General features: G+C 43.1%; 2 protein-coding genes across 8 annotated transcripts in view; one reads left to right on the top strand and one right to left on the bottom strand.

Moving 5' to 3' along the window:
- Positions 1-191: 191 nt before the first annotated feature.
- LOC135449082 (galectin-related protein A-like) lies at positions 192-4306 on the bottom strand. 2 transcript variants are annotated; one of them, XM_064715589.1, is made up of 5 exons: positions 4172-4210; positions 3662-3716; positions 1774-1862; positions 836-1010; positions 192-475 (listed from the first exon to the last, which is right to left on the bottom strand). In XM_064715589.1, the coding sequence occupies exons 1-5, from the start codon at positions 4201-4203 to the stop codon at positions 332-334; spliced, it is 495 nt and encodes a 164-aa protein (XP_064571659.1). In that variant the 5' UTR covers positions 4204-4210; the 3' UTR covers positions 192-331. The 2 variants fall into 2 exon arrangements, with proteins under 2 accessions (XP_064571659.1, XP_064571660.1); XM_064715590.1 differs by lacking the exon at positions 3662-3716 and having other exon boundaries at positions 4172-4306.
- Positions 4307-4696: 390 nt separating this feature from the next.
- ZFYVE26 (zinc finger FYVE-type containing 26) overlaps positions 4697-12241 on the top strand; it is a 48732-nt gene continuing 41187 nt past the window's right edge. For 5 of the 6 annotated variants that reach the window (XM_064713591.1, XM_064713589.1, XM_064713588.1 and 2 more), the window contains exons 1-6: positions 4726-5042; positions 6503-6581; positions 7260-7349; positions 9243-9795; positions 11063-11193; positions 11981-12145. In XM_064713591.1, the coding sequence (XP_064569661.1) occupies positions 4852-5042; positions 6503-6581; positions 7260-7349; positions 9243-9795; positions 11063-11193; positions 11981-12145 (1209 nt within the window). In that variant the 5' untranslated portion in view covers positions 4726-4851. Of the gene's footprint in view, positions 5043-6502; positions 6582-7259; positions 7350-9242; positions 9796-11062; positions 11194-11980; positions 12146-12241 lie in introns of all 6 variants that reach the window. The other variant, XM_064713592.1, reaches the window with a different exon arrangement.

Consider the following 12241-nt stretch of genomic DNA (forward strand, 5'->3'; position numbering starts at 1 on the left):
GACTGAGCTCTGCCTCCTGGCATGCCTGAGGGAGTAAGGAGCCATAAGGATGTGAGATACTGCATAACATAATAAATCTTGCAGTTTGGGAGTGTTTCAGCCAGAAGTGTTTCTCAGCAAAGGCTTTGAGATTTATTCAGACCAGCCATAGCTCTGCAATTGCTGTGAGTATGTATGGGGGGGGGAAAGTGTGTATCTCAAACACATCAGCGAATTAAAAAGATACAGTTCCCACTCCCCAGAATCAGTCAGGGGAAAAAGACAAAACATGTCTGAGGCAAGAGAAAGTACATCTTCCTCTGTCCTCTGGTGATATCTTGGTCTCCTTTTTTCAAGCCACTTTGGTAAGCTTGATGTCCCCTGAGATCCGCAAAGCTTTCACCAAGTTGAGAGGCTGAACGCGGTGAGTGAAGTCACAGAGCTGCCGTCCATCCAGCAAGACTCGTATTTGCTGGTGTTCACATAAGAGTTCCATCTGCGGTGGAAAAGGACAGGGAAGGGTGTTAGAGATCAGCAGCAGGGCTGATTTCAACAGCATGGACTTAGAACTAAATGTTATGGATAGCAAAGCACAAAGTCTACCAGTTCTTCTGAAATGCCCCTGATAAATAACCTACCCTCTCCTGAGATGATACTGAGAGCTCCAGTGGGTACTCCAACTGCGACTAGAGAAAGGGATGCCTCTTTCCCATCAGGGCTTGAACTGTTGCCGTCTGTGCCACACTAGACTAGTTAACCTGCCAGCCTCAGTGGCTGGCTGTTTGTGGCCATATACACAGCCTTCAGCTTTTCTCCCCTCCTTTTCTCTACCTATTCATAGTACCTGAAAAATTACCTTGAATGTGTCGCCTGCTGTAAATGGAAAGTAGGGAATAGTCTTCTCTTCTCTTCCCCATTTCCCAGCAATTCGTGCATTTCGAGTGATGGATTTCTCACTGAAGTTAACTGTGAATAACAGCCCAACATCTTTGTTGGCATCCACTGGATCACAGAGCAGGGTCACTGAAAAGCTGAAAAAAGATCTATTAAATGACTGGAACTTTCAGAAATATGAAAGGACATAGTGAACATGGCAGATGCTTATAGAGACTAGAGACAGCTGTTGTTTCCATGTCAGACTGAAACACAGCACTTCTACAAGCTTAGAAGCTGGAGAAAGGCATGAGACCCAGCTGGTGTTTTTTTCCTGCCCCAGTGTCCAGTAGAATGCTAGTGATTTCTGATGTTGCTTTCCCTCTGTCTTGACTGAAATCAAACCCTTCAACATGCACTCATTTATGTCCTAAAAGAGGTTATGGCATACTCTTCACCAGTGGAAGCAGTGGAGCTGATAGCTGTAGATGCAAAAACAGTGTAATGACGAGCAGAGTTGCTGTTATCCAGATAAAAGACAGCAATGAACCTCCACCTCCTGTGCCTACACTGATTTTTAAATGGTGTTGATTCCAACCCCCCACAGACAACCAAGATTCAGGTTGAGAATTCTCTTTCTGAAGGAGAAATGCAACTTTTGTGTTCCCTCCAGTTCACATTAGACAAGGGGAAGGAGTAGAAAATCTGGTCAGGGCAGTCAGAAAGGCCAAACAGTGAACTCCTCCCTGACCTTGTAATCTTAGTCTGAATGCATGAAAGTTAAATAAGTCCATAAATTGTTAATTTGTTTGATTCTCTTCCTTCAAAGAGCACATACCTCCAAGAAAGTGTCTGAATTTAGAAGACAGGTAGGAGGAGCATGTGTAACAGGGTGAAGCCCCCAGCAGTCCCTTCACCTACCTCTTGGGTTTGGAGTGTACCATGCCTATGACTGTGAGCTTCATGGTTGGTCTCAGGCCACCTTTAATCTCACCAACATACTGCTCCACCTGCAGGGAACAGTGAAAATGGCTTCAGTGGGTCATGCTTTGGGTAAACCAGCTTTAACAGCTGCTTTGATCACCTGATATAACTTGGGTTTATTTTTATATGTACAAAAGAACTCAAAAGTATTTCCATCTCAAAGTACTTCTTGCACTCTGATGACACAATAAATCTGGTAACAGCATTCCAGTTGCTCTGGTCACAGCAGATGAGCAGCTTTGTGGCAGCATGATGTGTGGTGCAGACTCTGCTTGAACCTTCTCTGTCCGCCACCTCAAATTTGCTACCAGATTTTGGTGGGCTGACTTGGCTCCATTAGGCCTCACACGAGGCCAGGCAGGCTCTGTCCCCCACTGTAAAAGCAGTGCAGATGCTGCCCTGCCACTGCATGTTGCCCACATCCCCACGGGCAATCCCAGTCCTTTTGTGGCAGTCACTTTGAAAAGTCACACTTTTTCAGAGGCAAAAAAAAGGCTTCTTGGTGGATCTGCTTTTGTTCACAGAGACCTGTAGTTGCAAGCTGCACCCAAAGATCTGAGCTACATTTGCTTTTCCCAAGAAATTCTCTAACAGCTTTGATGGTCAGTAGAGGAATTAATACAGGCCATAGCTGACATGGAAATATTAAAGAGAGAGACCTTGGAAACAATTGATAGGGATGTTTTGAGGCTTCATTTTCAGAAATGGCTATAAATGCAAATGTCAGAATACTACAGTGCAGCATGTAATCACTCCCCATGCAGATTCACTTAGAAAGAAGCTGCTGTAAAACACTAAATGTTATTAGCAGCTTGCGTAACACTGATAATATTCCAAGGCAAGGCACAACAGACCCTGTTTGAGATAAAAAGAGCTTTATCATTCCAGTGTTCCAAGGTAAAAATTCAGGCAGTTTTGCTAGAAGACCTGCACAATATATGCATGCAAATTCAAGATAAAAAATTGTTTTTCCTGTACCTCATTTCCTAATTTTATTATTCTAGTTGTGTCTTCTGCTAAGATGAACTTATACGATTTATTTTCCCCCTTAAATATTCCCATCCAGCTACCTTTAGAGCTTCACAGATATATTAATAAACCTTTAATTCCTAACAAGGTCAATATCAGAAGAATAATTTTAAAATTTACCTTCATAAATGACAGCAGTACTACTAATTGTTAATGATGTAAATTTACTCTTGCAGGATTGTACAGGTGACTCCAGCAAGTATGTTTCGAACTTTGTAACAAAAGAAATGCATCAAGCACTTGACATGTCTTACATAAGGAAACTGCTTGTCAAGTAAAGAATCTGACTGTAGGGAGATACTTTAAACTGGATAAAGCAATTAGAAAGCAGGTAATAAGCATCAAAGATCTCAGGATAAATGAAGTTCATGCTCATAAAGGTCTCATGTCCCACTAGAGCTTCTTCCTTGCCTGGAGACAAGATACAAAATACTCCCCCAAATTGAAAGTGCACATAGCAAAATTGTTTGTGCAGAGGTGCACCATAGTAAGTACCATCACTAAAGGCACAGGGTATCAGAACAGAGCGGATGACAACCACATGGTCTCAAGAGTTACAGCTCATCCAGTGTGGTTGGAGAAAATTCGGAGGCGTGACTGCCCACACACCATTTATGTGTGGACACCTAGTCAACTGTACAGGTGAGAAACTCTCGGGAAGATGTAGGAAGCAAAGGTAGAAACTCCTGCAAGCTTCTTGCAGAGTTTATGGGTGGGTCCCAGCAAATGCACATGGGCACAGCTCCCATCCCGTATTTTCCATTCAGGAGCCCTGGGGACTGACTTAGTCACTTACTTTGGCACACCTCTCCTCTGTCATCACCGCTCTCCCTCCTACACTTGCCTCGCCGCTGCAGTCCCCGGAGCAGTTTTTGTTTTGCGTGTCAGGACAAAAGCAAACAAAAAGCCCTGAATAAAGGGAGGATGTTGAGGGGGGGTCTTATCTCTGCCAAACACTGCCTGGACGCCACCCAGCCCAGCAGCTGAGTCACTCCCGCTGCGGCCGGTGCCGTGAGGGGCAGGCTCGCAAATGGCGCGGTGCGAGGGCAGGGGGACGCCCGGGGAGCGGCACCGGGAGCTGTGCCTGCACATCTCATACGAGTGTCGAACATTCCGGGCCAGGGGGCACAACCTACCCGTAACATACTCTGGTCTACATATGCATACTTGAATATGTAATACATTCAAACCCCAGTTCATTTATTTATTGATACCGCCACTCTCCTCTCTCAAATGCATAACTATATATGTATATATACATATATATGTCGTTATATACAATTTACAGCCTTATACATACACCTACCTGTTGGTCTGTATACCCCATGTTGCGTACATATATAATTGCATGTATGTATAGGGGTGTGTATATATATATGTATGTATGTATATGTGTACCAGAGTGAAGTGTATGTACAGGGTCATACAGCTGTACAGGGAGTACCTGTACTCCCACACACACGTGTACATGCACCTCTGCGGCTGTGTGTGGGTGTATTTACGATTAAACCCGCACCCACAGCCGCCCGCACCAACCCTGAGCCTGAGCTGCTCCCGCCCCCTCACGGACCCCGCGTCCGCATGGGGGCGGAGCTTCTGGCGAGAGCCAATCAGAGCCTCGTGAGGCACCAACAAGGGGCGGAGCCGGCAGGTGGGGGCGGAAACGGGGCGTGGTTACTGGGGGCGGGGCTTGCCCTGCCCGGGCTCTCTCGGCGGCGTCAGGCGCCCCAACCAAACATGGCGGTTTATTTACATTCCGCCCCGGCTCGGCCAATGGGCGGGCGCCTTGCCCGCGTGCCTGGCCGGCGGTACGGTCAGCTGAGGCGGCGCCCAAGATGGCGGCGGGGAGGGGTGGCGGTGCCGGGGCGGTGCCGTAGAGCCGAGCGCCGCCGGGGCCGCGCCGTGCCCCGCCGTGCCCCGCCAGGGAGCGCGGCATCGCCCTCGTGTGTGTCACCCCGGCCCGGGTCATCCCGTCGTCCCGGGAAGATGCATTCTTTTGGGAACGAAGAGGCGGATTCTCTGCAGCGTCTTTTCGGGTTTTTCTGTGAGTGCGTACGGCGCGGGCACTGGGAGCTTGCCCAGGCCTGCGTGCCCCAGCTGAGCCGGTGGCACGGGGACGGCCCCGCGAAGGTGGAGGCGATTCTTCAGGCTCTGGTAGCTTGTCCCGTGGCGGTAAGGTAGGTGAGGTACTGCTCTGGTTCCGTGGACTTGAATGTGAAATGGGGAGGAGCAGTTGGCTTGGTGTTGGCTGTCGGAGACAGGTAGAGTCAGGGAAGTAGCACTTTAGAGCTGAGGTGTCTTGTGATGCTGTTGTCTGAACTTGGATGTCTTATCACTGACCAAGAACTTAGCAGGCTGCCCATCCCACCGGGATAACGAGTTGTGTTCATTTACCTAGCTGATATGGTGATTGATTCAAGCTTAAAACTACTTGGGAGCATTTCAGAACTGATTTTGTTAGATTTTACCGAGGGAAAGGGACCATCTCTTGAAATTACGTTTCTTTGACGCTGAGCTTCGGTTAGTTTAGAAATGGAACCACCAAGATCAGTGGTGAAGTTATTTAAAATGTTATCTTGTTTCCAACTCATGAAAAATCTCCTAATTTCTTAAACTGCAATTCCCAGAATTCCCAATTATGCAATTCCCAATTATGCTGTTGATTTCTTGTTTCTCTCACACTGTATTTTGGAATGGCATCCATTTTACTCAATCCCAGTTACTTTTTATCTCTTACTTTTTATTTTTTCAGTTAGGTGTATGTGAAGGGTGACTTTTTAGCGATTCAGGGAACATTGGTAAGCCCCCTGTCTGATCAGATGATCATATTTCTTCACATTAAAGTTTGCATAACATTTCAGTAAGGGCTCTAAGAGACAATTTACGCTGACAGCAGCTGAAGGAGTCTGGAGGAAGGTGTGCTCGTGGTTAGATGAATATTGCCAACAACCACTGAGACATAGGAATTTTCAGTCTTTTGATCTTTAATAGCTGGGTTATCACATTTGAAGGCTTTAGTTAGTAGTGCTGAGATTTTTAAATGACAGGAAACAATATTGTGCTTTCTCCTTTTCCTGGTCCCTTTGACAGTACTGAATGTGTTCCCAGCTGTGTAGGGTTTGGAATGCTGAAGTACTGCAGGATGTGAAATGCTGATGGAAATTAGAAGGACTCTTTGTTTAATTGCTTCATTTTTAATTTGAATATAGAGCTGCATTTGGGTGCTGTGGCCTAAAATTTCGCTTCATTTTTTTGGTAGAAATAGACAGAACAGGAAATAGCAGTGTTTGGCAAGTGGTCACATTTCAACGAAATCTGCTGAAGTGCTCAAAGAGAGCAGTGCAGACTGAACTTTGGACCAGATCTAGATTCTTTGTTTTGAGGAACTATGCTAGTAGTATTTGGTGTATCTAAAAGCAGTTTTTTGCACAGCAGAAGTCACTGAGTTGATGTGCAAGAACACCAACATTCTGGTTTCTCTGCATTGTTTTCCTTTTTCTTTGGCTACTTACTTGTCTTTGTTTTTATCTCACTCAAAGAAATACAAAATCAAAATGTTCTCTGACGGTGTTTCCGTGGATCTTGGATATGGAGACAACCTTGTATAATCCCCTGTATATGCCCCTTGCTTTTGTAGATGGGGACAGAATTCTAGCCCATCGAGAGCTGCGTGGCTTTGGCTTCTTGTGCTGGAAAAATGGCTTGCCATGAATCAGGTACAGAAACATCTTCATGATTCCAAATGCACTTTATAGCTGACTTCCAAGTCCAGAATGTCTCCCTAGTTGCTTATTTAAACGTAGGCTTTCCCATGTTTCATGGAATTAAGTTCTTAAGGTATCTGGAGACATGCACTGCTTTTGCATTTAACAAATTTATCAAGAAAGAACTGTAATATTCACACTGAAGAAAAACTAGCTGTTTTTTTAAAAGATATTCAAAGTTAACATTTTAGCTTTTCACATTCATGTAAATGAAAATCAGGAGTGCATCAACTTCTGCATTTGTGCAGCACCTCTCTTACAGTAAAGATTAAATAGCTCGGGCATCAGACAATTCTTTATAAGCTTTAGATGGAGAGGGGTGTGCATACTTTTTTTAAAATGTAATTTGTCCTTGGCACTACTTGGACTTGCGTTTTTTCTTTCCATTCTGAGGATATGATGGTTTTGTGATTCTTGATGAGATCTGTTCCCAAATGTGTGGATAAATAAAATCAACTGGTGTGAGAGCAGAACCTGACTGGAATAGCCTTTAATTGAGGACTAGATTCCTTCAGAGAGATATTTCAGTCTGCCTCAAAGTGTTAATTAAATAGTTATGATTATGTTTATATGCTAATGTAAATAGAAGTTTTATTGACTAATATATTTCCCATTCTTATATGGTCTCAGAAAACTGTTCCAGTTGCTCTTCGGAAAGAAACAGAATTTTTGTTGTTCTTAGAAGAGCTACAGAAAGATGTCTCTGAGGAAGTCCTAAAGGTGAGCTGCTTCTGTGTTCTATTTCTTCTTGTTCTGCAGTATGCCCAGCTTCATCAGATCGAAGTGAATGTTTCCTGCTAACTGCCTGAGATGTTAATGTGTTATTAATCTTCTAGGCAACTGAGAGAGAGTGTAATTCAGATTCCTTTGTGAAGTTAATCTGTGCCTGCAAGTGATTTCTCTGGCTCGAGTGGAGGCTGCAGGCAGGCAAGGAACAGGTTTTTCTACGTGCCTTTTTTAACACACATCAGTCCTGACTGCAGCTGCTTGCCACAGCCTTCAGTCCATAGACACCTGTAATAATCATAAACCTACAACCCACAGAGAGCCCAAATAAACTGTAGTCAGTAAGCACATTTTAAATGTATGGGTATTTTCTTTTTCTTTCTTCGGAGATCTTAATTTTCATCTCCTATGCACCCCTTTTCCCCCTTCTGGAAGTTTTTGGATGCTCTGCTATTACTGCTGACGTTGCCTAGGGTATGACATGTGTTCTGAGGTCCAGGATCCACTTTCTATTATTAATTAAAATATGCAGGCTGATTTATTTGAGAAGTATGTGGAAATGTGCAAAGATGGATTTATATCAAAAGCAAGTAGAGAGCAGAATATCAGCAAAGTTGCTATCTATAGAACTGTCCTGATTCGATGTTGGTTACAACAGATTTGGATCTGATGTGGTGTGTGAAATGTCATAAGGTGTTGCTTCTAGTTCTACAGATTGTAACTCCTTTAAGATACTCTTTTTTGGTTTGTCTGTATTTTAAGAGGAAAATGAACTTACTATATTCAGGGGCTATTTCAGCTTAGCAAAAGTTGTTCAGTATTTCACTAAGGATACAGAATTAGCAATTACAGGATGAAAGCAAGCAAAGTATACTTGAATGTTGATTAAAATAAATCTGCTTGAAGTCTGTTAGTGAATAATGAAGTCTGTGCATGTTGCCATCTCACCTCTGAGGTCATGAATGATTCCACCATTGTTGCACTATCCACCAGTGTTGCATAGAAGCTATCCACCAGTGTTGCATAGAAACATGAGATTCAACAATCTCATATCTTTGTCACAATTTCTGTCAGAGGCATGTTGGTAGGTAGAGTACCTTTTGATCCAGCAAATAATATTAAAAAAAAGGTATTGTGGTCTTGTTTTCTGTTCTCATTCTTTGTGCACTCCATCCACCTCTCCCCTGTGTAATCTCTGAGGTGTCTCTTTGAGGCAAGGACAGCACTCACATAATTCTCGGAATGCCAAAAGTACTTCTTGAGTGCTATTCAACTGGCTTGTCCCTCACCTTCCCAACTCTTATTGGGTGGGTTAATTGAGTGTTTTTGTTTGTTTGTTTTCCCCTTGCCAGTTCTGAAATTGTAGGTTTGCTTCTGATAGGTAGAAAAATTATTGTTGCTTAAGTCTATGAGATTGCTTCTGAATCTTTTGGTCAGTTTTAATCAGATTTTAAAAATTGATGAGGACGATGTAGTTGATAGATAGATGGTACAAATCTGGAAAAGTAGGAGACAAAAACCCCACACATCATTATGCTCTTAAAGAACTATCAAGATACAGTTACACTAGGATATTGCTTAGAGGTAGAGTATGGCAGTGCTTCAGCCATCCCCTAGGGACTGCTGTGGTTCCTTGCTTGTATATGGTCTTTATAGTGTACTCGTGTTTTACAGGATTCTTTGTATTTTGTTACATATTGAGGCATATCCACTCTTCTAGGAAAGATATTGGACAGAGTGAACCGTTATTAGTGGATTTCTTTAGTAGTATGGTGTTTCCAAATTGATTTATCTGCTTGCTTTCAAGTTTCTTCTATTTTTTTAAATAATTAATTTCATATATTAATGTGGTCTAAAAGGCTTATTCTTTTATTATTTTCCTACCAGGAACTGTTTGAAGCATTTGAGTGCACACACAGCAAGCCCATCACAGAGAGCAAAAGAAGAGATGACTGTTCTCACAAATTCAGTTTGGATGTTGTTTCAGCTCTCCGGAAGCTTTTGCTGCGGGCTCCCCAGAGGGCAAAAGCCCTGCTGGAGTTCTTCCAGGGGGAGCAAAGCACACCCTGCTCCTCACTCCAGCAGTATCACTCTCTGAAAAACATCTTTGTCGAGTTCCTTTGTGACTCCTTGAAATCTCTGCAGAGGCTTCAGAGCAGCTCTGAGCTTTCAGCTGAGCTAGATCAAAGAGAACTAGTAGATACAATTTATGCTGCTCTCAGTATAGTGACTTTTGAGGTGGAGCATCAAGCAGATGAAATAAAGCACCTATTCAGGGAGCTCTTGGATGTATGCTGGGCTGAGGGGAGCCCTCTGAGGGAAGAGAAGCTACTAAACTGTATGTTGAGGAAACAGAGCCATGGCCTGCTAAGCCTCTATAGCAATGTTGTCACAGAAAGAACAAGAGAAAAGTTTTTGTTGTCAAAATCAATACAAAAAGGTTTGTTTCACTTTTTGCTTTGTACTAATCTCCTGTTTACCAAAACTGTTAAGGTATTAAACAGACAAGTAGTCAAGACTGGTTCTCTCCCCTAATTTCTGCAGTCTCTGCTATGTTTTGTGATCAATTCCTTTACCACACCTTGTTGTGTTCTATTTTAATCTGCTCAGCATTTCTCTTGATGAAAATCTTGCTTGTAACTTGAAGTTTGATACTCCATATATATACCATATATATACAGTTTTTATTTGTTCACCTCCAGCTCAGGGATGTCTGTGTTGGAGTATGTTCCATTTCTGGCCAGTAGCAGTTCAGTCACTTCAGTAATCCCAAAATGTTCAAACCCCTTAATATTGAAAAAGAAAACTGATGAAAGTGGAAGGAGCTGTGGAGAAGGGTGATACCCCAGCAGCAGGGAAGATGCACTGTGATACCTGCTCACTTGCCAGAGCCCAGCTGTTAGTTTTGTACCAGCCATGGCTTCACAGCCTCTGTCTAGCTGCCTGTGGCTGGTGCATTTAGTTGTAACTCAAATCATCCTGATGGGTCCCTTCCAGCTCAGCATATTCTGCGATTCTTTGAGGATCTCAGCTGAAGCTGAATGGCAAGTGATGCCCATGGCCTTGTCAGTGAAGTAGCAAGGAGGGAAAAGCTAGAATGCCTACTTTTTTTGCTCACCTCTGTTCACTGTGGTGTAAGTCAGTGGGGTTTCTATCCTCACTTCTCCTTTCACTCAGGGATGGCTGAAGGGAAGCTCAGGCTGGTGTGGCAGACTCTAGAAATTCTGATAATAACTAGAGTTAGTGCTTCCTCGTGGGGAAAGAGCAATGGAGATCCACATACCTTCACTCTCACTGGGAGTAGTTTGGGTCTCACTTTGCACAGATCTGAGAAGTTCCAGTGCTGGACAAGTCTGCTAAAGCCCTGCGGAGTAGTGCAGTGTCCCAAGCACAAGTGAGAATTCATGCAGCTCAGAGATAAGGGTGTGCTTGACAAAAGGAAGTCAGTGTGACCTGAGCTGGTGCAAACAACCTGTGTGCTGACCAAGCTTTTGCTATGTTAATGATTGTCAGTACAGTTTTTCTGGTTTTCTGTCTGACCTGTCAAATTTCTTTGCTTGGTCTTCCTGTTACCCAGTAGTAACATGTAACAGCTGGTTAGTGAATGAGGAAATACTGAGTGTTTCTCGGTTTAAAATAACAGCAATTATGCTTCTCTCAGAGGTACCCCTCTCTACTGGAAGGTAATCTTGTTGTGATGTTTTTAGGTTCATCTGAGCAGCTGGATACAGAGCAAACTGTGATGAGGTTGTTCTCAGATCCCAAAGAAGCTCCTTCTTGGAAGACAGCCTATTTCTACTGCTTGAGCAGCAGCAAGCACTTTCTGGAACAGATTCTGGTACAGCCATAAAATCATTAACAGGGAAACCCAATGGAGGCTAAAGTCAGTCCCTGTGTTGAACATATCTCAGTGGTGCACAGAAGCATTTTTTATTCAAATAATGTTTGCCAGGGGTGATGACTAATACTCCCCTACTTCCAGCAGTGCAATAAAACTGCTGGTGAGATTTTTGGAAAAGCTTATCTGCATGCAGATTGACGATTAAATCTTCAGGGTTTAAGTCTCATTTTCTGCTTGTAGTTTTGTTGGATGCAAGATTTACCTCATGACCTTGAACTTGTTGCTTTCTAATGCTGGTAGACTTGGGGCATAGAGAATAGTTTACACGGTAAAATTTGTGGTGCAAACAGTCTGCTATGAATTAATTGTTTTATGTAGGTACATGGATAGAAGAAATAGATACAGGCAGATGGTCACTGTTAAAAGTGTGAGGTTTTAAGGTTGAGCATGTTTCAACTTTTGCATAATGTGCTTGTAGAAGTCCTTTTCATTATGCCCTTGGCAGAAATGTAATAAATAGAAGGAATGCCAAGATAGTATGGAGTGGAATGTGAATTGGTTTTGCAGTAAGCATTTTAAAAACCAGTGTTTTTTTCCCTCATGACATCTTTACTAATGAGTATGCTGATGGCCTGGACAATATAAGTTTAGGGAGGTTCTGGGTGCAGAACTTCACTATTTTAGTGAAGCTGATACTGAAATGGCTACTTCCTTACATAGTCTGCCACGCGTTATGGGTCTCCACATTTTGGAAAAATTAATACTTCTTTCTTTTATTTTCTAGGTGACTGCATTAGCTTTACTAAAAAGAGAAGACTACTTGGGCCTGAAGAGCTTGTTGAGGAGAGAATTCAACCCTCTTAGCCGCCTCCTGGTGTTGTTAGGATGGACTCATTGTCAAAGCTTGGAATCAGCAAAAGCATTGCTATGGACTCTACACAAAACTCAGGTAAATCAGCAGAAAGCAAGTGGTAGTCTCCCAGTCTGAGTCTAAATAATGCAATTTGTTTGCAAAAACAAGTAAAACCAGGGAGTTTTCAGTGAG

This window comes from Zonotrichia leucophrys, chromosome 5 (assembly GCF_028769735.1).
Source record: "Zonotrichia leucophrys gambelii isolate GWCS_2022_RI chromosome 5, RI_Zleu_2.0, whole genome shotgun sequence".
NCBI lineage: Eukaryota > Metazoa > Chordata > Aves > Passeriformes > Passerellidae > Zonotrichia > Zonotrichia leucophrys.

Coding starts and splice junctions, on each gene's coding strand:
- LOC135449082 (XM_064715589.1), bottom strand. CDS start 4,203: ATGTACGCAACATGGGGTATACAGACCAACAG. Junction 1,863..3,661: donor CAGAGGAGAGGTGTGCCAAA/GTAAGTGACTAA, acceptor TGTTCCCTGCAG/GTGGAGCAGTATGTTGGTGA. Junction 476..835: donor CAGCAGGCGACACATTCAAG/GTAATTTTTCAG, acceptor TTTCCACCGCAG/ATGGAACTCTTATGTGAACA.